This window comes from Setaria viridis, chromosome 7, assembly GCF_005286985.2.
Source record: "Setaria viridis chromosome 7, Setaria_viridis_v4.0, whole genome shotgun sequence".
Taxonomy (NCBI): domain Eukaryota; kingdom Viridiplantae; phylum Streptophyta; class Magnoliopsida; order Poales; family Poaceae; genus Setaria; species Setaria viridis.
In genome coordinates, this window is record NC_048269.2 from 34942507 (window position 1) to 34967969 (window position 25463).

Genomic DNA, 25463 nt, shown 5'->3' on the forward strand with positions numbered 1-25463 from the left:
ATATGTAATAAAAGGATTAGTAAATATATTGATGAATATATTATATAACCCTTTGTTTACTTGATTCCATTTACGCATGATACCTTTTTATGTTTTTCCTTTTTCCATCACTATTTTTTTTCTTTTTCACGCTCCATTCCATTTAGGTATGATACCTGCTCCCGACTTGACTCCAACCAGCTGAATCATAGTTATTAGTTATTAGGATCGGATCGGACCGACGGTTCGACCGGTAAAAGACAGGCGGTTGGTTCGCTTAAAAGACCATCCATGCAATCGGGACGGTTGAACCGGCCGGTTTTTAACCAGCCGGGCAAACAGGGCGGTTCTGTACGAACCGGGCGGCTTTTGCTTCCTCTCCGGATTTACTCAGGTCTCTCCCACGTCGGCCCAACCAAAGGCCCAGGCTTCCAGTTCCAGCCCAAGCCACCCTTCGGCTCCTAAAGTCCGCTCCGCTCCGCTCAGGTGCCGCAGAAAAGCGACGCCGCCGCCGCAGCACTCCGTCTTCTCCAACCCCGACCGGCCGAGCCGCCCTCCCCCTCCTCCCTAGCGCCCGCGTGCGCCTCGCAGCTGAGCCCCCTCCTCCCACGCCTGGACTCCGGCTTTCGTTTCCCAGCGGCCAAATTTCCCTTTCCTTTCCCTTTCTCCGCTCCACCCTCTCGGCCTTATTTCCTAGCGGCGACGACAAGGCGAGCAGCCACTGCCAGGTCTTTTGTCGGCCGACCATCTGGCCTTCGTCGGGCGCCGGCGACGAACATCCGACAGGTACGCCCACCTATTCCCTTCCCTTCCTGCGGTGCGGAATCGAACCCCCAAACCCTGATGTATGCTATTTATATTTGGATCTGACCATGTATTCTTCAAAACTTCGAATTTTTTTTCAAGCAATTATCGGGTGTACATGTGTACACCCATGTCCTAAACTGGGTCCGCCCCTGCCTGCAGGTTTATGATCAGTTTGGGTGCGAATTTAGCATACTGCCTAGTGCCTAACTGTACTAACTGTTTCTTCGCTAAATATGTTGAATGGCACCTTGTTTCACTTGTGATTTGTTGGGCATCTGATATAAGCTCGATGTCTAAGAGTTTATTTGAACCTTTTCATCAGGATTTGGAGGTTAGAGTAATGAAATAAAATGCTGCTCAAAAGCAAGTTTAAGTTGGCCACAGCCATTGGCATCATGCTGTCAATGCTATCGCTGCTTGTGCACCTTTTTCTTGCAAATTATTCAGCTGGGGGCATTACAAAGGGCAGCATGCGTATGGATGATGTCCTTCCATTTGGACCGGTAATTCACAAGTCCTGACCAAGCTGCAGTATGAATTCTCAAAATTCCAGTGTTTCTTAATGAAGGAATTGGTGTCTATCAAGGTTATGCTAGACTCAACTTTTTACTGCAATTGTCGAATATATGTCCTAACATCTTTTTTCCATGCTTCTTGATTTTTGGCAGAGGCCCCGGCCACGGAGGTTGTGGGGTCCATTGAGCAAACTTGATCACTTGCATCCTTTTGCAAAACCTATCAAACCATATGCTGGTAACTTGATTCTCAACTTGCACCTACTTTATTAGTATTTTCATTGCGACATGCTGACATCTTTTAGTGATCCAGTCGTTTGGTTACATTAGACACTGGGGGGAAATTTGTAGGTGCATTTGCATTCCTTTTTGAGAAGAATACTTGTGCATGAGAAGTATATCAAAGATACATACATATAGAGCATGCTAGAATTTGAACGCATGCGAATAAAAAGGGAAAATTGGTGCAGACTTGTATGATTGCTGCGCGTGCATAGCCAAGTTTGTCTGTGCATATAGCAGCAATATGCATTTTGGGGTATACTGGTATGCGCTAATGATCATTTTACTACAAGTTTGCATATTCTATCATGGTCTATGTCTATGATTTTCTTCGTTATATTTTTGACATGTATAAGTGTCAAGCACTAAGACTAAAATATTGTCTATTTTCCCAACATTGGAATCATCAGTGTTGGGTTGTTTACCTTAGAATGTTTCTTAATGTGACTCCTATGATGTGCGCAATAATGTAGATAAATCTGTTGCTATTCTTTGACTGTAATTACTACATTCCTATAGTATTTTATAAAGTGTTGTATTGCATGAAATACTTAATTTGTATACTCAGTGTCAACCCATTTTAGGATATTTTTTACCTTTTTTTGTTTTGATTGAAACTCATAAATCTAAACCTTGATAAATCTGTTTGGTTTACCTTATTGCAGCTCCCAGTAAGCATAATGGTTTTATTTATGCAAAGATCTATGGTGGCTTTGAGAAGATACAATCTTCAGTAAGTTTTCTTGTGTAACGGATCCTTTTTCTTCTTGTCATCGTAATAGGATCATGACATTGTTTCCTTTGTTAGATCTGTGACCTTGTTGCCGTTGCCAGGCTCTTAAATGCTACCCTGGTTATTCCTGAGATACAAGCAACAACTCGTGCAAAAGGCATCAGGTTGCTGTGTCCTTCCTTCCTCATTTCAAATTCTTGTCCTGTTTTCTGCTCGACCACTAAATATAGCTTCCCCTCTGTTCCAACCTTGCAGTCCAAAGTTCAAAAGCTTTTCTTATCTATATGATGAGGACCATTTTGTAGATGCACTTTCCAATGATGTGGCTATTGTGCGTGGCTTGCCGAAGGATCTCAGAGAGGCTAGAAAAAAGATCAAATTTCCCACAGTATCTCCTAGGAATTCTGCTACCCCAGAATACTACATCACAGAAGTATTACCCAGACTTGTAAAGTCGAAAGTTATTGGGATAATTGTAAATGGAGGTAATTGTCTTAAGGTATCCTCCAAACCCATGCTTCCTCTGTTTTGTTTTTCATTCTATTTTCAGTGTACTTAGAGCCTTAGCATATGGTTTGCTGCAGTCAATTCTTCCCGCAAGCTTGGAGGAATTTCAGAGGCTTAGATGCAGGGTAGCCTTCCATGCTCTAAGGTTGCGCCCTCAAATTCAGGCTCTTGGGAGCCAAATAGTTGGAAGGTGAGAGACTTTCATTGTTCTTCTTGCCCCTTTCTTTTTAGTTCTTTTATCAGCTATATATTAACCAATTATGCTCCACGATCATGAATGTACGAAAAGAAATTTAAACTACTTTGCAATGCCTCATTAAATAATCTTTGAGTAAATTCCTTGTATGGCCTTATTGCACAATTCAAGTTGGCTTCCCTTGTACTTAATAAGAAAGATGGCGCTTTAACCATTTTTGTAGTATTTCCTTGTACTGGTCAGTTTTGGGTTGCTTTCTCAGGATTGAGAATGTCGTTAAACTATGTAAAATTGAAATCGAACCATTTCAAGGTATACTAGTTATAGGAGCTGAAGCGGTTCTTCTCTCATTGATAATTATTTTTCTTATAGTGACTTTCTGTTCTCATAACTCCAGAATTATTTGTATAGGTTGCGGGCATCTGGACGTCCTTATCTGGCCTATCACCCAGGATTGCTTAGAGATACTCTAGCTTTTCATGGTTGTGCTGAACTGTTCCAGGTTTGTATGCTTAGAATTGTTGTGTTCCAGTATCAAGTCTGTATGACTTTGCTTCCAGTATCTATCTAACTTTCCTTTGACTGGTGGTTAATTTGTTCATTTCTAGGATATTCATACAGAGCTGATTCAGTATAGAAGGAATCAGATGATTAAACGAGGAACAGTAAAGGAGCCGCTAACAGTTGATTCAGTGTCCAGGAAGATGGCTGGTCTGTGTCCGCTCATGCCCGAAGAGGTGAGCTTGCTTATAACAGTGCTGTCTGTTTGCTCACTATAAATTTGGATGAAACGGTTGATCAATCATATACATTAGGGAAAATTCGCATGTTTATGAATAATTGGTACTGCTGTGCTTGCAGATCCATGGATTCCAAGAATAGGGCCTTTCTTTTTGGTTCTGCTATCAAGATATATTTTCATTACACATAGAAGAAATCTGAGGCTGACAAAATATAAGAAAAGATGATAATTTTCCTTCCCCTTGTGGAATATGAACTTTGCGTTCTGCTTTTAAGTGTCATTGTTTGTACTAGTTTACTCATTAAAATCCAGGTTGGATCTGTAGTTTGAAGACTAAAATAAAGTGATTTAAATATCTATATTTAGTCTAAACTATGAATAAAATGATTCATCTAAATGCTCCAGTTCCAGTTCCAGGAATTTTTGAAGCTACCAATACCTAGCTCCAAGTGCTCCAAGCTCTGCTAAGAACGGCTTTAAAAGAAAGAAAAAAGTAGCAAGAAAGACTTCTTAGACATCATCTGTTCTTGCTATTCTTTGGTCATATGGTTCACATTGAGCTGCAGCTATATATCTGCTTAATACTGTATCTGATTTACTGTACCGGCTTAGTTATTCATTTTGATTGCTAATACCTGTGATGTAAACAATCTTGTGTTTCCAGGTTGGACTTCTACTTCAAGCATTAGGTTACCCACCAACTACAATAATATTCTTGGCTGGTTCTGAGACTTTTGGTGGACAGAGAATGCTCATTCCTCTACGAGCTATGTTTGCCAACCTAGTGGATCGAACTTCATTATGTAGTCAGAAGGAGCTGTCTGATTTAGTTGGGCCAGAAGATCCTCTAGCCTCAGATTTGCCGCAGTCCCCACCTCCCAAAAGTGAAAAACAACTCATCGAAGAATGGAAGAGAGCAGGGCCTCGTCCAAGACCATTGCCTCCACCTCCTGCAAGGCCATTCTATGCCCATGAGAAGGAAGGCTGGTATGGTTGGATTGGTGAGAATGACACAGAACCGGATGCTTCATCGATTGAATTCAGGAGGCAAGCGCACCGGTTGCTCTGGGATGCCCTTGATTATTTTGTATCTGTTGAAGCTGATGCCTTCTTCCCTGGGTTTCACAATGATGGGAGTGGTTGGCCGGACTACTCAAGTTTGATCATGGGGCATCGGTTATACCAAACACCTTCTGGTGTAACCTACAGGCCTGACAGGTACGACGCCATTATATTTTTACAGTTACATACTTTGTGTATAGCTTAAAAGATTCCTCTCTCAATCTTCAGCCATTAGAAATGCATTCCATATCTATTAAATTGCATAGGAAAAAAATTGTAATCGGCATTAGTGGTAGTAAAGTAGCCTTCAGGTTGCAAGTGGATAACTGTTAAACTTGGAACAAACACAAGCTTTGTAAATTGTAAGATCATTAAGGTTACTTGATTGTTTGGTAGTATACTATGGGTCAAGCATTATCAATTATAGCACCATTTGTTATGTAGTTTTGCATGATGATCATTCTCCCTCTTTTTAATCAACAGAAAGATTGTTGCTGCGCTGTTTGAAAATGTTAGCGATCATCGGTATCATCCACCACGAAATTGGACAATTGCTGCACGTGAGCACCTCAACAGGAGTGCAGGTGTGGAAGGCGTCGTGTCATCAGCTATGTTATCGAGACCTGTATCTTTTCTCTCGCACCCATTGCCAGAGTGCTCTTGCATAACACCAAAATCACCTGCTGTTCAACCAGTGAAAGACAGGAATGGCAGACTCCTATTTGGAGGTGAGGAAGAGTGTCCTGAATGGATGGCGCGCCACCTGGCAATGGCGTCTGCCAAGAATAGTGAACCTCAAAACGAGGACTATGAGGATGAGTTGCCTGAAGATGACTCTAGCCCAGGCACGCAGCAGGAATCTGACAGAAGTGATGCAAATAAATCTTCGGAGCAAGACGAAGAGATGGATCCAGATGATTAGAGATGCGGAGCATGTATGTATGGCGCACCTTTTAACCGCTGTCAGCTCCAGGTTACTCCAGCAACGCAAGCAATACACTCCAAGAATCTCCTGGACCAGCGGGCATCATCTTGCATTGCAGCAACACATCAGCAACCGGAACAGTCCCATGATGATAAGATTGTCGATCTCGAGAGTTTGCCTGGATTATGCTTGGTACGCGACCAGGCTTCAATAGAAACTAACACTTTGTTCTCTTCATGCCTCACTCTTCTTCTTTTTTCTTTTTTTTTTTTGGATTTATTTTTTGTGGGCACAGCCCAAAGAAATTGTTTGTGTACAAAATTACAAATGTCTATTAACTGGGGATACACTATTTTTTGGGGTGAGTCTGATATCTAGCATTTACGAGGTAGTGAGATTGGCTTCTGGCCTGTTGATCTACCTCTGTAGAATACAGGACAGGCTTTGCCGTTTTGCCCCCTCAATTGCGTGCGTGTGAGTTTGTTAAGCAGATCTGTACTTGGTTGTCTTGTTGATTGCCAAAGAGTTTGCTTACGGAGTTGGCGCCGCATGGTTTGTGCTACGAATCTGGAAATGGTGTGTACAAAAATTATTGTGTTTCGCATCAAAATCTGCTCAGGCCTTTTGGGCCTGGACCACATCCAGCCTTTTTCGTTTGCAATTTCGGTTCCGGCAGCCCAAGTACAATGTAACTGCAAAACTCATCTGGCCAGGCCAGTACCTACTGCTCCTGTCCATCATTCCTGCTGCGAGCCGCCCATCTCCGGTCCCTTCCCTCTCTTGCAACAACAAACAAGCTGACGGCAATGGTGTCTTCCCGTGCGGCCATGAGCCATCGGCCTCCTCCGGAGCAGGTGGTCCCCAACCCCAACCTCGACTCCCTCTCCCGCTCCTACGCCGCCGCCAACGCCACGCACCATGGTAAGGTCGGCGGCACCATCTCCGTCAACGGCAGCTTCGACACCATGCACTGGCACGCGCCCTCCGACCACACCATCAACGGCCAGCGGTTGAGCTCCACCTCGTCCACAAGGAAAGCATTTGATAGCATCCACAAGGAAAGGAAAGGATAGAAAGGAAACAGAGGGCGCTTACAAAATTACAGGATGGGTTCAAAACTGAAAACTTGTGATAAATTTCTGTACAGATAGTGCACCTGCAAGACCACCAAATGCCAAAATTTGTCAATCCAAACCCCAATTTCTAATTGCAGCTCAACTACAGCAACCAGACCGAAAGCCACACGTCAACTACCCCCGGCACGCGCTACAACGGCCCAGATCTCGCCACGCGTCCGTCGTCCTCCATCTCCGCCGCCCACTCCGCCGCCCGCCTCCCCGACGCGAACCGCCGCATGCCTCCCAGCCCCGGCACCGCCTCCGCCGGCACCTCGTCCTCCTCCTCCACCTCCTTCGTCTCCCTCCGCCTCGCCGCCTCAGCCAGAGGCGGCAAAGACGACGGCGGCGGCGGGGACTGGTCGACGCACTCCACGGCGCTGTTCCTGGACCGGCTGCGCCGCATCAAGAACCCGAACCCGCCGCAGCACCCCGGCGGTGGCCTCGAGCTCCCGCGCGTCCTCGGCGGGCGGCCGAGGCGCGCGCGCTCGCGGTCGGAGAGGACCTTCCCGATGCAGGAGACCTTCGGGGACCCGGGCTCCGGGACGGCCGCCTTGTGCGCGCGCCCGCCGCCGCCGGTCTTGGCCTTCTTGGGGAAGATGGCCGGCGGGTAGTGGTGCTGCCGCCGCGCGCCGCCGAGCTTCCCCGAGAGCCCGATGATGGGCGCGGCCGTCGGCTTGAGGTTGCCGGAGAACCGCTGCGAGGAGCCGTTGTTGTGGTGGGGGTGGTTCTTGAGGAGGCACTTGGGGTTGGTGTTCTCCTTGAGGGAGTCGTCGCGGTCGTAGACGCCGTTGATCTCGGACCAGGCGATGTCGTCGCCCATGCGGAGGCGCGAGGACTCCGGCGGGTCGCCGGCGCGCGAGGCGGCCATGGGGAGAGGCGGGTACCACGACGATGGCGTTGGGGCGAGGGGAAAGAATTGGAAATCGCTCCGTTCCGGTGGCGTGTGGCGAGGTTTTTAAGGAGCTGTGCGTTGTTGACTCGTCGGGATTGCTGTGCTTGGGGTGGATGCCACGAGCGACGAACCATTTCCTCTCTGTTCCGTGGACCTGGTCTATAAAGAGTAGTACTGCATGGATTTCCAGCACTAGGATTTCATTAAACGTATGTAGGTGGTTTCATGACGAAAATTATAATTCAGCGGCTAAAAGTCAATTTCAGAAAAATATATCATATCATATTATATTTAAAGTTCAAATATGCCTGACTTTTTTTAAAAAAAATGTATCTGACTTCACTTGAACAGTTGATGTTAATTGTATTCTCAAACTAAAGACTAAACTAAAAACCAGCAAGCAGCCATCGGTCCATGGACTAGGCTTAGGTAGATAGAGGAATTTTTTTTCTCTCTCCCTGAAGAGAGGGACATTGCACCGTATTGAGACGGGCAGTTGGTGTTAGCGCTGAATAATGTAACCTTGAGATTAACGACAGGTTAGCTGCTTGCCTGAGACCTGCTAGACGCTAGTCCTGGGGTGCAGCCGTTTGGCGCCGCCTTCTTGTCATCAGGGCTGAGGCAGCCTTCCCTGAATTCCCGCGGTTTCTTTGACCTTGGACTCTGCAGCGCACCAACAACTGGTACTGCCAATCGCTTCCCAGCAAAGGATTTGCAGTCATGCACTGAACAGAGCGAAGGTTAACCAGGTTTGCCCGTCCCCCTTTTTTCTCAAATTGACACGAAATGCAAAAGTGGTGGTGGCTTGTGTTGCCTCTGAATTTTCACTGACTTGTCGATCTTTACCCATTTTCCAGCACTGACCTTTTGCCCCCTTGCGAAGATTGTCAAAGGGAATTATTGGGCATGCAGTAGACTTGGCCTACGAGAAGGAGAAGGCGTGCAGGGACTGCATGATAAGCTGATAAACACAAGCAGCTGCATGGCCGACTCATGGTCACTTGGTCATCAGTTTTGACACCCAAAGTTTAGCAAAAAGAACTGGGAGGGAGTGCTTTTGTGTTGCCGTGTCCCTTGCAGTTGTATGTAGCAAACTAGGAGACTAGTCTGGCTCTAATTCACATATATATTTCCTGGGCAATTTTGTCGCTGATTTCTTCTCTCTTTCTTTCGTTTTTTTAGAAATACTGTACCTCTGAGCAATGACAGTGTATTCACTTACTGTACGTGGTTTCCCTGAACAAGTACGGAGTTGTACCCACAACTTGAGCTCGTTGTACCTGTACAAACAGCAGATTCATGTCTAGTCAACTGCACGACACTACTACCATTCTACCAATCTACTAGTAGTACAGTGCTCTAGATTTCCGCCACTGGTTCCAGAAAGCTGACCTACTTTGACTCGAGCTGTCTCTTTATCCGCGTCTCATTCAGCACCAGTCACTCCGCTCAGTTTCTCATGATTTCAACATTCGGTTTTCTGGAACAAACAAAAAAAAACGGATGGTAGAAAATTCGTGACCTTTCGCAAGTACTAGGAAATAAAACCAATGCAAATGCTGCCTACCCTCGGCACAATCTTTGCCCCTGCCATTTTCAGAGACAAAGCTGGCATTTTTTTCAACTTTTACTCTGACTTTTTTTTCGTAGTAAAAAGAAAGACGACGCATGATTACTAGCGTAAGACATGAGAGCAGCAAGTAAGCGACGCGGAAAGCAGCTGGATTTGAATATACAAACTGAATTCCATGGGCGATTCAAACAAAGCAACAATATAAAATATCATACTCCGTACTTTTAGTAGCTAGTTCGGCATGGTCGTCAGACTCTTTTGGTCTTTAGCAGCCGCCGCTGGTGCTGCAAAGAAAAAGACGCCAGCCAAAGCGAAATCCAAGGAATCAGAGTATCAGTTAAAGAATGACTCGACCAGCACACAAGACAAACCAGAAATCCGCTGCAACTGCAAAGCTTTTCCCCCTTTTCCGTTTGAGTTTTAGCCTGCAGCACCGCTGGAGTTTGTACTTGTGGCCATGCAGCAATGGCAACCTGATAAGAAATTGGAATTATATGTCGGTAGCTACATGCGATGCCTCCTAATTACTGTACGATAGAAACGTCGTGCTTTTCTCGAAGACAGGAAAATAATTTTTTTTTCCAGGAATACGCTGGACAGCTGCGTACCTTTATATTAAGAAGGAAAAATTAAACATTACAACGCGGAACTATCGGACGCACACACGCGATTTGTTATTTGGTATTAGATTACATAGCAAATAAAGCAACTTAAAAACCACAAGCAACTAGCAACTCAAACAAACAGCTTGGACACAGCGTCAGCCGTTTCCTGATAGCACTAGCTATAAGCTACGTCATCGGTGACCGAGCGCGTGCCTCTCACGCTCCAAGCATACCAGTAGGGAACACGCGCGGTCAAAAAGGAACGTCTTCATCAGGGTCCGGTCTGCACACCTGGCTGGAAGCCTGGAGTCTTCTAGAAGCCTCTCGGATCGATCAAACGTGTCATCGGTCTCCTAGGGGCTAGTGCTAGTGGTTCTAGGACTGGCGAACAAATTGACCGAGCACCTGCAACAACTAGCGATAGTGGTGCGGTGGAAAAGGACTGAGAATAACGGAGGTCCGCCCTGACGTCACTGTGCGTTGGTTTTACAGTACCACACACAAGCTGACTGTTAGAATCTTTTAAATGAGGGCACTTCAAATCCTACACGTACACTTGGCTAGAAACACCGGTAGGGCTCATTTGAAACATGCATGCAGTGGTTAAGCGTCAGAGCGAGGATCAGAGAGGTCTGAGCTTTGTCCTGGTAAACAACAGCGGGCTGGGCTGGCAAGTGATCGACAGCTAATGATGCATCTGCAGAGAGAGCAGCTAGCTCATCGGTCGTGCGGCAGCTGAAGGCCGGCGACGTCGGGGAAGAAGAGCCCACCGTCGAGCTGTTCGCCGGAGTGTCTCAGCTCGCCGCAGAGGAAGGAACCCCGTCGAGGCAGTATCGGATTGTTTCTCGGCCCTCGGATCTAACTGGGCTGCCAGGCTTCTTGCGCTTTTAAGCCCATACGACGCACCAGCTCGCCTTCCTCCGCTTGGATCCGCCGGCCGTTGCTGATCCGACGGCTCCCGCGAACCCCAGACATTCTGTAAACAACTGTCTTCAGACAACTTGTCAAGGAACTTTTCAAGACAATTAGGAGCACTTTTCCAGAAAAAACTTATCATCATTTTTTTGCCAAATACTGAAATAATGGGATAATAATATATTTATGTAAGAATATAATGTACCACTGAGATATTGTGACTTAATTTTGGAAGGTTACCATGATGGTGTACATACAAACTTACACCTGAACTAACAAGCTAATTAGTTAGTCTAGATATGCTGAATCTCTTTGGCAAAGCCTCAATTGTGATAAATTCAGTCAGAAGAGTGGACATGAGCTGCTGCTCCAATAGCAACTGCTTCATCCGGTTTCACTCTTACGTCGAGCTTCTTGCCACCAAACTAGTCCTTGATGAGTCTATGAATAATCTCATCCATCTTGTTCTTGCTCCTCTCCAGTTCAGCTTCTACGTAATCTTTACAAAAAAGCCTCACTAGCTTGTTACACATTCAATAAGCAGAATATGCATGAACTACTGCTCCAAGAGCAACTGCTTCATCTGGTTTCACCCTTATGCTTGGCTCCATCCCATGAAAGTATTCCTTGACAAGTCTCTGGATCTTTGGGATCATGGTGCTTCCACCAACAAGAATAATCTCATCGATCTTGATGTTGCCCCTCCTTTCCTCTGCTTCTAGCATCACTCTCCTTACCAACGCAACAACTCTGCGGAACGCATCATCGTTCAATTCCTCAAACTTTGACCGTGACAATGTCTCGGAGAAATCCACGCCGTCGAAAAGAGACTCAACAGTCACTTCAACATGCTCTTGGTTGCTCAATGCCTTCTTGGCACGCTCACATGCCGTCCTCAGTTTTGCAAGAGCGATCGAATCCCCACCGATGTCCTTTCCGTGCTTCATCTTCACTAGCTCGGCGAAATAGTCCACGACCTTCTCATCAAAATCATCTCCTCCAAGGAAAGGATCATCCCGGTATGCGCGGATCCCAAGCGAACGATCCATAAGCGTGACGACGCTCGCATCAGCCGTGCCGCCTCCGACATGGAGCACTAGTGCGTTGGCGCCCTCTCGCAGCTTGGTGCGGAGGCCATAAGCGACGGCAACTGAAATGGGTTCGGGGACCATGTCCACTATGTGTAGCCTGGCAAGCTCGCCGGCCATCATGGCCGTGTCCCTGGACAGCCCACTGTAATGCTGCGGAATGGTCATGACGGCGTAGTCGACCGGACCGCCGAGGTACTCCATGGCCTTCTCCTTAAGCTGGGCGATCACCATGGATGCCACCTTCATCAGGCTGAGGTGCTTCACTGTACCGTCCTTGGACTTGACGTCGATCATCGGCGTGTTGAAGTCTCTTGCAGTGATCTTGTACGGAGCACGCTTGATGGCTGTCTGCACGATGGCGTCCTCGTACCAGTGGTTTGATCTGTCATTGACGACGATCATCTAATTATTATTAATCTTACTATCTACTGCTGTAAAAACGTATTTGGTTATCGTAATAATGCAGGATATGATCGAGTAGCTAACCAACGACAAGGACTAGCTGCATTTTACCTTAGCCCGAGCAAGCGCTTGAAACCGAAGACCACGGCTTGAGGATCAGCCGCGCCGGCGTGGTTCCTGGCGGCCTCGCCGACGAGGGTGGCGCCGTCGTCGGTGAATGCGACCCAGGACGGGATGCAGAATTGGAACATGGTGTCGGTCTTGGCGGGGGCGTAGCCGGCGATGCAGGAGTTGGTGTTGCCCAGATCGATGGCGACCACTTCGACGGGCGGCGGGTACCAGGTGCGATCCCGCACGAAGTCCGTGTACATATCCGGGAGATCGGGATGGGGAATTTGGAGCCCCGACGCCGAGGAAAGCAAGCAAACGAACGCCAGCAGTATCTGGAGAAGAGTAGCAGCCGCTACGCAGCGATCGCCGGTAGCAGCCATTGCGACAAGAGATCAAGAGGGGATCGTGGTTTGTTTGCTTCTCTTGGATCCTCGGTTATAGATATAGGCGGCGGGTGGGAGCTATTCCGTTTCGGTTTCGAGTACGAGACTGGTTAGGCTTCCGAACTCCTGTGGCCCTTGGGATGTGGTGGCGGATCTCCTGTTTTATAGAAACTACACCCGTGAAACCATGTTTGCATCTCTCAACAAACTCTCATCCAAAGAAAACACGATTTGTTAGAAATCTAAACATTTTACGGTATATTTTAATTCTGAATATTATTAAGTAAATCATGGATATTGCCAGTGACACAAAATATGTATAAGTGTTTATGTTTAAAACACATTTGAACATAAACAGAAGCAAAAATAAAGAACCAGGGAAGGTTGAGTATGTACCCAGGGACGAGATCATTGCCGGAGGTAGTGGGTGCGCCATTCCCAGAACTGGAAGTATAAGACATTGTGTTTGAAACTTCGGTTCGGGCTATTCGACGTAGTCGATCAGAGTTGATGTAGTGACGAGTTGGTGCAGAGCAATCCCTCGGATGGCCTCCAGGACGTAGTCGTTCGCAGCGAGCAGACGCGCAGAAGATGCGCTCCCTAAAAACTTTGATTGCATGCCTACTCATGCAAGTATCACAGCAGGATGAAGTTTCGGAGGCAAGAGCAAGCTCTGTGCGCGTAGAGGATCGTGATGAGAATGCCAAGATAGTAGCGGGCAACCGTAGAAAGGGAGAGAAAGTGATTTTTTTTTCAGTTTTAGTTAACTAGAGGAGGATCACCTCTCTTGTAGACGCAGGAGATTCAACGAACTTGGACACTGTCTCGGGTAATTGATAGCCATTAACCAGCCATTCAACAGTGTCAGTTACTAGTAACTTCCAGCCGTTACTAGCTATTGTTATCAGCTTTTTAATTCAGATCAGTTACTAGTCACTAAACACAACATCAGTTACTAGTCATCAGCTCAGTCAACTCTCTTGTAGACGCAGGAGATTCAACGAACTTGAACACTGTCTCAGGTGATTGATAATCATTAACTAGCCATTCAATAATGTCATTTACCAGTAACCTCCAGCCGTTAATAGTCATTGTTATCAGTCTTTTAATTCACGTCAGTTACCTCCAGCCGTTACTAGTCATTGTAGGGTCAGCTACTAGTAAAACCTTCAACCGTTACTAATCATTGTTGTCAGCCTTTTAATTCACATCAGCTACTAGTCACTAAACACAACGTCAGTTACTAGTCATCAGCTCGATCGCCTCTCTTGTAGACGCAGGAGATTCAACGAACTTGAACACTGTCTCAGGTGATTGATAATCATTAACCAGCCATTCAACAGTGTCAGTTAACAGTAACCTCCAGCCATTACTAGTCATTGTTATTGGCCTTTTAATTCACGTCAGTTACCTCCAATCATTACTGATCATTGTTATCAGCCTTTTAATTCACCGTCAGTTACTGATCACTAAACACAGTGTCAATTACTAGTCATCAACTCGTGTGATTAAAAACTGCAAAACCAGACCAAGCCACGTCACCATGCCTCGGCACGGCTCAGCAAGCGAGCGTGCGCGTGTGGCACCCTTTCTCTCTTCCTCAACCTATCAATTAGTACACACATAGTCCACCTATTTAAGTTGGTTAAGATACTCCTTAACTACCCATTTGGAATTAACCACTTTAGTCACCTAGCATTAAATGTGGGCCTTGAGATTAAATGAATTAAATGGGCCTAGTCTAAATATTCCAACACGATTTTCACAAAACCAGAAAAACGCGTATTAGTAAAAATAACTTCGACTCGTTTTTAGCAGAACAGGTTTTCGATATCCACGATCTGGACATCACTTTTTCAACTTCTGTGCAGGAAACTACCTTTCAACGTGACACTTTGGCGCGCAGCAGAGGCATTGCCGCCTAGCATTATATAAGACCACATTTAGGTTTTACTGCACCTAGTTAATCAAACGAGATCAGAGAGGGTTGTTGGCCGCTGCCGGCTACCCGTCGAGCCACCATCCTTTGTCCGGAGTCCCTTCAACAGTCAAGACCAATCCTGTTGAACAGCAATTGATCAAAGGTAATTTCTTCTCGCACATTAATTGAATGTCGAGCAATAGGACCATCTTTGATTAGATGGTACATCTCTCTTGTTGCCTGCATATAGATCAAACACGATAACTTGTTTCGTACTTACTACATACATAATGCTATTATTATTATAATTAGTCTGGCTCGTTCCTATCTCTGAACAAGCAAAGCCTTGTATTTGTTCATGTGTGCTCAATAGTATAAATACATAGTGAAGAAGCACTACAATCTACATTACAAAATAAAGATACAAAGATTTAAACAAAGTGTCATGGGCATTTACTTGTGATTCATATATTTGCATTGTCCTTATAGAAATACCATTTCAAAGATAGTGTGTATGTTAATATATCGGCACTAGTGGTCACCGATATTATATTGGTTTCTTTTAGAAAATATGGAGGGCCATGTGGAGAAAAAAGTTAAGCAAGAACATACGGAAAAAAATTGCACGAAGAGGCACATATGGAAAGCTAGCAAGGATAAATCCCTCCTCAACATCTTGAAAGACCAAACCCTGAATGGTGGAAAAGAAGGTACCACGTACACAAAGGTAGCATGGCATGAAATCTTAGCTTCCTTCAATAGTGCTACAGTTGAGGAACTTGACCTGCAACAATTGAAAATCGACAAAGGTACTTTAGGTCCTGCTATACTACCATGAACAAACTTCTTAGTTACACTGGATTTGGTTGGGATGACGATGACAAAATGATCAAGGTTACCAAGGAAAAATGGGAAGGTTCTGCATCAAATCAAGCTATGCTTAAATGGGTTGTTACTAATGGAGGTTTTGTTGTACCAGAAGGTAAAAAGAAAAGTTGTGAGAAGTGTTAACAATGTCTATCTTTCCCTGATTGTTTGACAAATGACTTTATTTTGCAGGTAAATATTATGTAGTGGACTCGGGCTATGCAAATACACCAAAATTTGCTGCACCCTATTGTGGAGATCACTATCATATTGGCTCTTTTCATGGAAGTAACCGGCACTACAAAGGTGAAAAGGGTTTATTAAATCATCGACACACACAACTACGAAATGTGGTGGAACACACTTTTGGTGTTTTGAAAGCCCGCTTTTCGATTTTAAAAGTCAAAGGAGGAATTCTTTATCCATATGAGACTCAAGTAAAATTGTTATGGCTTGTTGGATAATCCATAACTTTATATGTAAGGCTACACGGAACGATGAGTTGTTTGGACTTTATGAGGATACGGGCATGGAAGAGAATTGTGAACTTGGTGATGAACCGGTAAGAAGTCGATTAAATATACAAGAAAATGAACGGGTTGCTGGTGAGCATATCCGTGGAACCATTGCTCTGCAGCTGTGGACTAACCATCAACACATCCATCTCATGATGATTAGTCACGATTTTATCACCTTCAGGCTTCAAGTTTTGTTATTAGTTACAATAGATTATTTAAGTGCAACATCTTGTATTGGATACATTATTCTGTATTTTTCTAACTTCATGTTTTAGTTCTGAACGTTTGATTTATCAACCAGAAACATGTTAGTCAAGGTACTGCTATGCTTCTAGCATATGCCCAATTTTATCTGTACTATAAACCAAAATGTGAATTCATTCTACTTTTATCAGTTACCAGAGAAGATTCTCATCAGGATATGCAAGCCCGTAGTTCTCGATAGATACGTTACATCACACATTCACACCCCAAGGCCATTAGAGTAACTATATATGTCTATGTGAACAACATGAGCTGCCAGTAGAAATTAAACTAGGTGCCAAATCAGTCGTGCGAATTCAAGGCAAATGATTCATGCCCTTCATGCATCATGATAATGAATACCTCTTCTCCTTGCGCTTTGCTGATGAAGGGCCAACAGATCGTCGTCGGCGCCCAGCTCGGGGTTGAATTGCATTCCCTGCCGCCTTGAACCTCCGAAAATACCAGAAGCAAATGACCCCTATCACAATGAGTACTGCAACAGTTACCCAGATGACCATGCCAGAAACGTGCGCTTCTCGGTTGCCCGTGCCGTGTGCTTGACTGCTTGTACTGTTTCCCTGCCCGCAGTCTGGTTAAAAGAAGATACAAACATCACTGATAGCTACAAGACCAAATCACTGTATACAATATTACTAATGGTCAGTACCTTAGTAAGCTTACAAAAACAAAGTAGGCATATACGTACCATCTAAACATCTTGTGATGGGAAACGATGACCATTTGGCGACGATGCGACTGTCCTTCCCATTGCACAGGATATATGCAGTAGCCAGTCCAGCGGCTAGCACCTTTTCCTTCATGTAGCGGCACAGGCAACAAGCTCCACTCACATCCTCAACTGGAACCTGATCAACAGCATACAGTAATGCTTTGCAGCATGCATGTGAGGGTGGCCTCCTTACAGCATCTTTTTGCATGCATGACAGAGCAGCTATGCTTGTCAAGTCGTATCGACATTGTCCCTCTTATTTTGGAGGATTCTTAGCTGAATAGGCAGTAGATGCTGATAGAAGGACTGTGAGCAACACCACCCACAACAAGAACTGCCTATGGACTGCCGATGGAAACAAAATACCCTCATCAGAAAAAAATATAAAATTAAATTTCATCAATAACTTAGTATTAACAATAAGCTGAAACAAATTTACAGAGGTACACATAAATAGCAAAACAGGTGTTTTCGTCGCTCAACTTTCAAACTCGTCCCTCAACTTTCGAAGTGGTCCTGAGGAAGAGTAAAATGAATAGAAAATGAAATTTGAGGAACGTGTTTGACCCAAAAACAAAACTTACAGCGATTTGAGACATGGTCCTCAGAAGCTCCCCCGGAATCAACTGCCTGCGGCTTGTAATCCAGTGCTGTGTAACCCTGCAGACATTGGTGATACCACTCATGTCAAGAATCCAATCACGAATGGGTTGATAAACTCTCTTCTGGAGCAGTAAACGGATCGAAACTCGAAAGGGACTAAGGGAGTAGCCACAAACGATCGTGCAGGAGAAATTTGTTGAGAGCAAGCTTTTTGCAGAGTGCGGCCCCGTAACCCGTGTTGCCTCCGTGTGTGCGCCTGAGTGTGGCCGTGCCTGAGCGCCGGAGGTGCTCGGTGAAATGCCTAAAAGCGCACTGCGCGACTGGGCTGGTGCGTGTGTGTGCCTGGGTGCGTGCCAGTGTTGCTGAGGGTGCGGCGGCCGCGCGCATGCGCCTGGCCGTGGAGCGCGCTCCCGCGGTGCCCGGCGGGGGTGGTTCGCGGCGAGCCGCGCGGGTTTCTGGCGTGGCCCCCGGCCGCGTCGGCGACCACGGCCACGCGCAGCGAGTAGGCTGCCGCGTGCGGCTGTGCGCGGCGGCGTTTGAACGCGTGAATGTGCAGTGTGCTGGCGCGCGGCGAGGCGAGCGCGGCCACCGCGTGCGTGCAGCGGCCGGCATCAGCTCAGCAGCGCGGCCGTGCCGCTGTTGACCCTCCAAGGAATCGCCGAATCGGAAGCGGCTCGAAGGCCGGACAGTTTCGCCGTGAACGAAAGAGGAAAAGGGAGAGGGCGTGCGGCGGCTCACGTCGCGGCGAAGCTGAAGTCCTCGCAGGCTCGGGGTTGGCGAAGTGGCGGCGTGCTCCCGTCCTCCCCTCGCGGTTCGGCTCGACGTGGGCGAGGTAGACGACGGCGGCGACGTAGAGGTGGTCGTCATCGAGGCGGCGGCGGCGCAGCTCCGCCCCGGCTCGCTGTCGCCTCCGCGTCGTCTTGTCGTTGATGAGAGGAAAAGCGAGGGGGAGATGAGAGGAGAGAGAGGGGGCAGACCTGCGACGTGGAGGAGAAGAAAGAAAAAGAGAAAGAGGCGGACTGGGCGGCCCCGCACGTCAGCGAGGGTGAGAGAAAGCCAGATGCGGCTTGCCTATGTCCAGCATGGACAGTGTTGTTTTTTTTTTTAAGAAAAAAGGGTAGGATTTTTATTACTACGGTACTTTTACATCCAAACCCCTCATGCCGAGGTACCCTGAAAGAAAAGAAAAATATATTAACACCCTTTTGAGGTCCTTAGGATCATCTTCGTCGCCGCCTGTTAGAGCCACCTTTGCTTGGTGCTCTGCCTCGCCACTGAATGGAAACGAAGAACACCAAGGAAGAAGCTTGAAGCCACCACCTCTGCTCAGTGCTGGAAGTCGCTGTTCTGGTCGGCACCAGGTCGTTGGGCATGTTGATGTGGCTGGTCGCGACACTCCTATCTGTTCTGGTTGTCACGGTTGTCGCGTATGTTGTTATTGCGATCGTCGCGATTGTCGTGGTTGTCACGGTGGCGACTATTGCGGTCGTCATGGTCACCGCTGTTGCGGTTGTCATGTCGTTCTGGCGGTGGATATGGTCATCGTTGTAGCAACCGTCGCGACCGCGGTAGTCGCGCTTGTTGGTAGTATGTCGTGCGTTCTTATGGAAGGGGCACGGAGCACTAAGCATGCATTTCGTTTTGGGACAACGTGGGTCGGGTTGGAGCCAACCCACTTTTATGGGTTGGAGTGAACCCAGCTCGTGTTTGGATGAGAGGGATGGGTTGGACCCAATTTTTTGTTTGGCTGAAAAAGTTGAGAGGGTTGGGATGGATGTTCTTTTAACACCGTTAGTTATGGGCCCCACCTGTCAGCTGCAGGGCCCACCTGTCATCCTCTTATTTTTTTCCCTCTCTCTTCTATCTTCTTCCTCCTCTTCAATCTTCTTCCTCTTCCCCGCAAACCCTCCTCCTACCCCCGCCGCCGACTCCTCCTCGCGCCGCCTCTGCCCTCAACTCCTCCCCAGCCGCCGCCATGCCGGCCCCCACCGCCGGCTCCTCCCCGCACCACCCCCGCCCCACTACCCCGGCTCGGCCGCCCCCGCGCCAGCTCCTCCCCGGCCGCCCCGACCTCCTCCTCGCCGCCCCGGCCTCCGCGCCAGGCCGGTTCCACGCGTGTGTGGACAGACGGACGCGCACGTTGTCCGCGCGTTCGAGTACGTCCCCTCGTTTTGGAGGGACGCACTCGACCCGCATCTACGAGGTATATTCCTCTGCTGGGTCTGACCCAACCCACACCCTCTCCAACCAAACACGGGTCGAAGTGGGTCGAACCCATTCCAACCCACTCCGACCCAGTAACCAAACACACTCTAAGGGTTCCATCAAATTCTTCCCGGTTGAAAGTGGTCTGCCTAGTGGTGTCGCCTTTAGCAGCGTAGACCTCCGGGGCCCTTTTTCGAAGTTGGGACTCCGAGCGTGATTTGGGTTCATCCTGAATTGGCTGATCATAGTCATCAGCTGGGCGGTGTTTAATGTTCTGGGACTGAACTTTTGCCACCTCCTCTATGTCTGCTTGTCTGTTGACAACCTCCATCATCTGCCCGACCGTCTTTGTGGCAGCCTCATACAACTTGCAGAACATGGTGCGGTTCATCAAGCCGGAGCATAAATACCAGATGATATCATGATCCTTGATGCCAGCCAGCCTGTTGCGGTTCTCAAAGAAGCGGTTGACGTATTCTCAAATAGGTTCGCCTATTCTTTGGCGGATTTGGCCAAGTTTCACCATGTTACCAGGTCGTTTGTAGGTGGCTTGGTAATTCTGGGTGAAAGCTCTAGCGAGCTGACCCCAACCGTCGATGCTGTTCGGAGGAAGATTCTCCAGCCACTGGAGCGAAGCGGTACCCATCACCACCGAGAAGTAGGCGGCTATCTGATCGTAGGTGCCATTGGCAGCTCTCATCGCGGTATTGTATATCTTGAGCCAGATGGTGGGGTTGGAGCAACCGTCATACTTTTCGTTAATGGGCTGCTTGAATGTAGCTGGCCAATCAACAACCCTGAGGCGTAAGGTGAAAGCAGTGAAGCCATCGATTGACGTATCGTCATCATAATCATCATCGAGGTAGTACTGGACAGGAGGAGCCCTTTCATATCCGCCGTAGTTGCGCCATACATGTAGTCGTAGTTGCACCTAGGTGGGTTGTAGGTATATTTAGGGGTGCCGTACACGCGGTCGTAGTCGGCGCGGCGGTGCATCTCATCTTCGTGGCGATGACGGTCCTCGCGCTCTGCGTCGTGGTTGGGCACTGGGGCACCATAGTCGCGATCGTACTCGGCACGACGGCGGAGCTCATTCTCGTCATGCTCGTTGTGATGATTATTGAGGTCAGCACAGATGTCACGGTTCTGACAAAGGTCTCGCAGTTCATCACGTAGATCATGTTGCCATTCTGGTCGAGCACGGTCGTCAGCTCAGCCTCTCTCGCCATGGTGGTGGTTGTCGTTGTTGTCGCGCTGACGGCTATTGTTGGCGTTGACATTGACAGGAGGGTGGTGTTGTTGTTGACCGGTGGGTTGGCATTGATGTTGGCAGGTGGGTTTGTCGGGTCAGATGGCGTTTTGCTCCACCTCCTCTTCGCGGATAGGATCTATCCGACCACCTGCGCGGTCGTCTCGGTGGTGGTCGGATCTGCTATGCCCAGACATGCTTTGAGAGTGCCGAGAAGTTGTGGAACAAGAATTTGCAAGTCGGTTGTTGATCTGCTTCTCAATCTGGGCGTTGGCGACTTGGAGTCGCGCCTGAATCTGTCGCATTTGGTCTGAATTTGGAAAATTTTCCAGCTTGGTGAAGGCAGCCCCCAGGTTGGCCTAGGGTGGGGCGAAGATGTTGTGGCTGGCCTGCTCAAGGTCGGCTAGTAGATTGCAGGCGCGTACAAGGCGACAACGTCTTTCCTGAGGGCCACCTACGTCGGCGTTGTCACGATCGTTACGCAGCTGCTGGCGTTGGTCGCCTGCTGCATCTGCATTAGCAATAGGTTTTTGTTGGACGTCGGCTTGCTCCTGTTGGCGCCACGCTGCGCGGTTCTAGTTCCTGGCGTTACGGCCTTCTTCTTGAGCTTCCGTTTTGCTATCCCGGGGTGGCTCATCAGCGAAGACCATGAAAGCTTTGTGATCTGGTGTGGAAGAGTTGTTCTCATTATCGCTTCGATAAGGATTTGACGTCAGGACAATGCGAGGCACCTGGAATTCACCGCAGTACGGAAACTGGGTGGGTTCGGGTGGGTCTCTAGATTGGATCTGGAAAACTTGGTCGAGTGTGGTGGAGTACTCGGCAGTCGAGTTCCGTAGACCGAATGGGACGCGGGACGGATCCTGCGCCGACCGTGTTTTACGCAGCACCACCTCGGACAGCTCTATGCACTCAGCGATAGTGATGCTGATGCGATCTAACTCCGCGATTAGGTCGGAGGGCATGGGTGGGCGGGTGCCGACGGCTAGATCTGGAACCCTCTTAGAGAGAGAGAGAGAGAGTTCGTCGACTTGCCGGGCAAGCAGCATGACGATCCTTGGGTGGAGAACTTGTTTCGCCGGATCTTGTTCCACCGGAACATATCTGACGGAAGCCGAGCTGGTGCTGGATGTCGAGTTGGCGGAAGTTGCCGAGTTGATGGAAGAAGCGGTTAGATCGGAATCCGCCGGCATGGTCCCGAATTGAATCTGGACCGTGTTGGTGAGGAAGTTCTTCATACTCTCGGAAAAAACAACGTCGGGACGGGATGCCATCGAGGTCGTAAAAAGGATTTTGCAACCACCCCTACCTGGCGCGCCAACTGTGATTTATAAGCCCGATAGTCCATCAGTGGGTTACCCAAGTGGTTGATTTGTAGGTGAGGGCGATTGCGAAACCAAGAACTCGAAGGTGATCACGAGAACACGAAGGAGACACGAGGGTTTTAGACATATTCGGACCTCCGGAGAGTAATACCCTACGTCCTATATGCTGGATTGTATTGCACGAGATTGATTTTCTTGCACTCGGGAGGCTCCATTGGCCGCCTTATATAGGCTGACGACCAAGAATTAAAAGTCAGTTGTAACTTAATCTACTCGGTAGTTATATGGAAGGTAATCTAAGTCGGATTACAATACGTGTCCCACGATATCCGGACATATTTGGACTATTTAGTTGCTTTGACATGTACTCCAAATAACTTCATATCCTCTCGCACGTTCTAGTCGGGCGGGCCCACTTGTTAGGTCCGACCAATATTCTGGTCGGTGGGGATCCATGGAGTACCCATATCCTTGCCGTGCAGATGGAGAAACTCCAAGGTTTTGAATCGCCGTCAATGACAAAAAATGGCATGAACTTGGACAGCTGAACGCTCTAGCGGACGGCTAACAGTAACAGCCGTTACTTCATCGCGAATAAGGGGATCACACGCCTGTTGCCTCAACAGGAGACCCCAATCGATGGAGAACGAAGAACCCAGAAGGGATTTGGAGACACGAACCCGATCTCACGAGTTCATGGCACAAATACCTCACGAGAATATCGCCGGATGAAACGTCGTCGCCGTCGCCGGAGCTGGCTCGGAGGGACAAAATCGGCGGTGGCAGGTGGTTGTTGTGGGGGGTGGCGGTGCAGCGGCCATCTTGGGCCGGGAGCCTGTCTGATGTTCCTTCGGGTGGCCTGCAGAAGTTGTGCGTGCAGGCCGTGCTGGTAAAGGCCAGCGTTGGGCAGGCCGGGATAGTTAGATTAGTTGGGTTTCCGGCCCGAATAGGTATATGTGTTAGGTTTATTATTTAAGTAGGTTTTAGATTTATGATTTGGATTTGAAACGATTATTCAAGTCCAAATCATACTTTAGAAAAATATAAATAAATCCAATGAAATCCAAACCTTTCATGCATAACTTCATGCTTAGTTTTCTAAATGTGGTAATTATTTGTAATAACCAAACTAATCATTGGGCAAGTTTTTTTAATTTAACTTAATAAGGATTCCATTACATGCTCCACCCAATACCCTAAAAGAATTGAAATCCTGGATTTTAGTAAAGCTAATATTTCAAAAAAAAAACGCATGTCACACTGCTCTTTGTCTATCTTTGGACCAAATCGTGATTCGATCGGATCTCCTTACATACCATATGAAATGCATGAAGATGCTGTGAATAACAATAAAGCAAGGTTAGGTGGTGAGACCGTTTTGCATGAGAGTGTGACCCATTGTCCAAATTATATCAGATTTTAGCGCTCTTCTTAATTGAAGACCTTCGTTTCAACAACATGTGTATTGATTTGATTGAAATGGAATTGATAGTGCGTGTTGTGGTGATGCTTGCTCTAAGCTACATGGTCGGGCCGTGCAACTGCACTGGACTATGCTCTCCAGCGACGTACGGTAATTAATAATCTTTCAATCTTTTACTATTACAGGGCTAGCTCACCTTCATTTCATGGTCTTGTTTCTATTTTTTTTTTACCAACTTGTTAATGCATGCTTACTTTTTGGTAATGTACTATTTTTAATTTTAATTTGTGGGATCGCATGCAGAGTTTCGCCTGAGCAAAGATGGCGCCTTCCACTTCCCCGTGTTCCACAGGAAGCACCCCTGCCTAGACGACCCATCGCCGGTTCATGCAGCAAGCGTATCGGACGCTGGCACCGTCGTCGGGAACGACGAGATCCACAAGGGCAAATACTTCATGGCCATCAGCCTCGGCACCCCTTCCGTCTTCAACCTCGTGACCATCGACACCGGCTCCACCCTCTCCTGGGTCAACTGCGAGAGATGTGAGATAAGATGCCACGGTAAGGCAGCCGAAGCTGGCCCAAGGTTCGACCCTCACAGCTCCGCCACGTACCGGCAGATCGGCTGCTCCGACGAGGACTGCGTCGACATCCACAAAGACAACGGCATCCCTTACGGCTGCATCGACGAGACCGACACCTGCCTCTACAGCGTACGCTACGGGTCGCAGTACTCGGCGGGGAAGCTCGGCAGGGACCGGCTCGCTCTAGGCGACAACCTCACCGTCGTCGACGACTTCGTCTTCGGCTGCAGCGAGGACGACAGGTTCTACGGCAAGGAGGCTGGCGTCATCGGCTTCGGCAACAAGAGCTACTCCTTCTTCAACCAGATGGCCCGGCAGACGAGCTACGTCGCCTTCGCCTACTGCTTTCCCAGCGACCACCAAGCCGAGGGGTTCCTCATCGTCGGGCCCTACCCCCAGAGGCTGGAGCTCGTCACCCCATTGATCAGGGGATACGGGCGCAGATGGTACGTGTACTCGCTCCTGCTGCTGGACATGAAGGTCGACGGGAAGCGCCTCGAGGTCGATCCCACTGTCGACACGCGCCAGATCATGGTCGTCGATTCTGGCAACGACGACACCTTCGTTTCATCGGTAGTTTTCTACGCCCTCGCCGAGGCGGTGACGTCGGCGATGGGAGATAAGGGGTACTACCGTGAGTACGGCAGTGAGAAGGTCTGCTTCAAGCCTGCCGGCGGCGAGCCGGTGAACTGGAGAGGCTTGCCGGCGGTGGAGATGCAGTTCCTGAGGGCGGCCCTGAAACTGCCGCCGGAGAACGTGTTCCATCAGCAGTCTGCTGATCGGATATGCTTGGCGTTCCAACCTGATACCTCTGGCGTGCGAGATGTTCGGATTCTTGGGAATAGGGCGCTGAGATCGTTCAGGGTTGTGTATGATCTGCAGAAGATGACATTTGGCTTCCAGGCACGGGCTTGCTGAACACAAAAGGGTCCAGCAATTAACCGACCATCTCTC

At 48.1% G+C, this 25463-nt stretch overlaps 4 protein-coding genes and 1 long non-coding RNA gene across 11 annotated transcripts; 2 read left to right on the top strand and 3 right to left on the bottom strand.

Annotated features, from left to right (window-relative positions):
- Nucleotides 1-413: 413 nt before the first annotated feature.
- LOC117863964 (protein EMBRYO SAC DEVELOPMENT ARREST 30) lies at nucleotides 414-6314 on the top strand. 7 transcript variants are annotated; one of them, XM_034747904.2, is made up of 11 exons: nucleotides 414-765; nucleotides 1109-1289; nucleotides 1455-1539; nucleotides 2249-2316; nucleotides 2392-2480; nucleotides 2572-2815; nucleotides 2901-3013; nucleotides 3431-3521; nucleotides 3628-3756; nucleotides 4426-4979; nucleotides 5307-6314. In XM_034747904.2, the coding sequence occupies exons 2-11, from the start codon at nucleotides 1137-1139 to the stop codon at nucleotides 5743-5745; spliced, it is 1965 nt and encodes a 654-aa protein (XP_034603795.1). In that variant the 5' UTR covers nucleotides 414-765; nucleotides 1109-1136; the 3' UTR covers nucleotides 5746-6314. The 7 variants fall into 7 exon arrangements, with proteins under 7 accessions (XP_034603795.1, XP_034603796.1, XP_034603798.1 ...); XM_034747905.2 differs by lacking the exon at nucleotides 414-765 and having other exon boundaries at nucleotides 1230-1372; XM_034747907.2 differs by lacking the exon at nucleotides 414-765 and having other exon boundaries at nucleotides 1232-1289; nucleotides 2418-2480.
- Nucleotides 6315-6839: 525 nt separating this feature from the next.
- LOC117863965 (uncharacterized) lies at nucleotides 6840-7863 on the bottom strand. Its single transcript, XM_034747911.2, has 2 exons — nucleotides 7003-7863; nucleotides 6840-6904 (listed from the first exon to the last, which is right to left on the bottom strand). The coding sequence occupies exon 1, from the start codon at nucleotides 7732-7734 to the stop codon at nucleotides 7015-7017; it is 720 nt and encodes a 239-aa protein (XP_034603802.1). The 5' UTR covers nucleotides 7735-7863; the 3' UTR covers nucleotides 6840-6904; nucleotides 7003-7014.
- Nucleotides 7864-11384: 3521 nt separating this feature from the next.
- On the bottom strand, nucleotides 11385-12835 carry LOC117863158 (heat shock 70 kDa protein BIP4). The gene is made up of 2 exons (XM_034746756.2): nucleotides 12456-12835; nucleotides 11385-12324 (listed from the first exon to the last, which is right to left on the bottom strand). Exons 1-2 carry the CDS (start codon nucleotides 12833-12835, stop codon nucleotides 11385-11387), a joined length of 1320 nt encoding a protein of 439 aa, XP_034602647.1.
- Nucleotides 12836-17222: 4387 nt separating this feature from the next.
- On the bottom strand, nucleotides 17223-18737 carry LOC117863159 (uncharacterized). The gene is made up of 3 exons (XR_011898731.1): nucleotides 18462-18737; nucleotides 17705-17780; nucleotides 17223-17465 (listed from the first exon to the last, which is right to left on the bottom strand). It is a non-coding gene; the product is annotated as an uncharacterized lncRNA (long non-coding RNA).
- Nucleotides 18738-20939: 2202 nt separating this feature from the next.
- LOC117863769 (aspartic proteinase CDR1) lies at nucleotides 20940-25427 on the top strand. The gene is made up of 4 exons (XM_034747609.2): nucleotides 20940-21053; nucleotides 21510-21575; nucleotides 23919-24075; nucleotides 24229-25427. Exons 1-4 carry the CDS (start codon nucleotides 20940-20942, stop codon nucleotides 25425-25427), a joined length of 1536 nt encoding a protein of 511 aa, XP_034603500.2.
- Nucleotides 25428-25463: the final 36 nt, after the last annotated feature.

What these genes read in the sequence shown, in the direction of transcription:
- LOC117863964 (XM_034747904.2), top strand. Translation starts at nt 1,137, where the DNA reads ATGCTGCTCAAAAGCAAGTTTAAGTTGGCCACAGCCATTGGCATCATG. An exon ending in TTGAGAAGATACAATCTTCA is followed by an intron (nt 2,317 to 2,391) that starts GTAAGTTTTCTT and finishes TTCCTTTGTTAG; the next exon opens with ATCTGTGACCTTGTTGCCGT. An exon ending in GTCCGCTCATGCCCGAAGAG is followed by an intron (nt 3,757 to 4,425) that starts GTGAGCTTGCTT and finishes TTGTGTTTCCAG; the next exon opens with GTTGGACTTCTACTTCAAGC.
- LOC117863965 (XM_034747911.2), bottom strand. Translation starts at nt 7,734, where the DNA reads ATGGCCGCCTCGCGCGCCGGCGACCCGCCGGAGTCCTCGCGCCTCCGC.
- LOC117863158 (XM_034746756.2), bottom strand. Translation starts at nt 12,835, where the DNA reads ATGGCTGCTACCGGCGATCGCTGCGTAGCGGCTGCTACTCTTCTCCAG. An exon ending in AAGCGCTTGCTCGGGCTAAG is followed by an intron (nt 12,325 to 12,455) that starts GTAAAATGCAGC and finishes CGTCAATGACAG; the next exon opens with ATCAAACCACTGGTACGAGG.
- LOC117863769 (XM_034747609.2), top strand. Translation starts at nt 20,940, where the DNA reads ATGACGGTCCTCGCGCTCTGCGTCGTGGTTGGGCACTGGGGCACCATA. An exon ending in TTGTGGCTGGCCTGCTCAAG is followed by an intron (nt 21,576 to 23,918) that starts GTCGGCTAGTAG and finishes AAATTATATCAG; the next exon opens with ATTTTAGCGCTCTTCTTAAT. An exon ending in ATGCTCTCCAGCGACGTACG is followed by an intron (nt 24,076 to 24,228) that starts GTAATTAATAAT and finishes GATCGCATGCAG; the next exon opens with AGTTTCGCCTGAGCAAAGAT.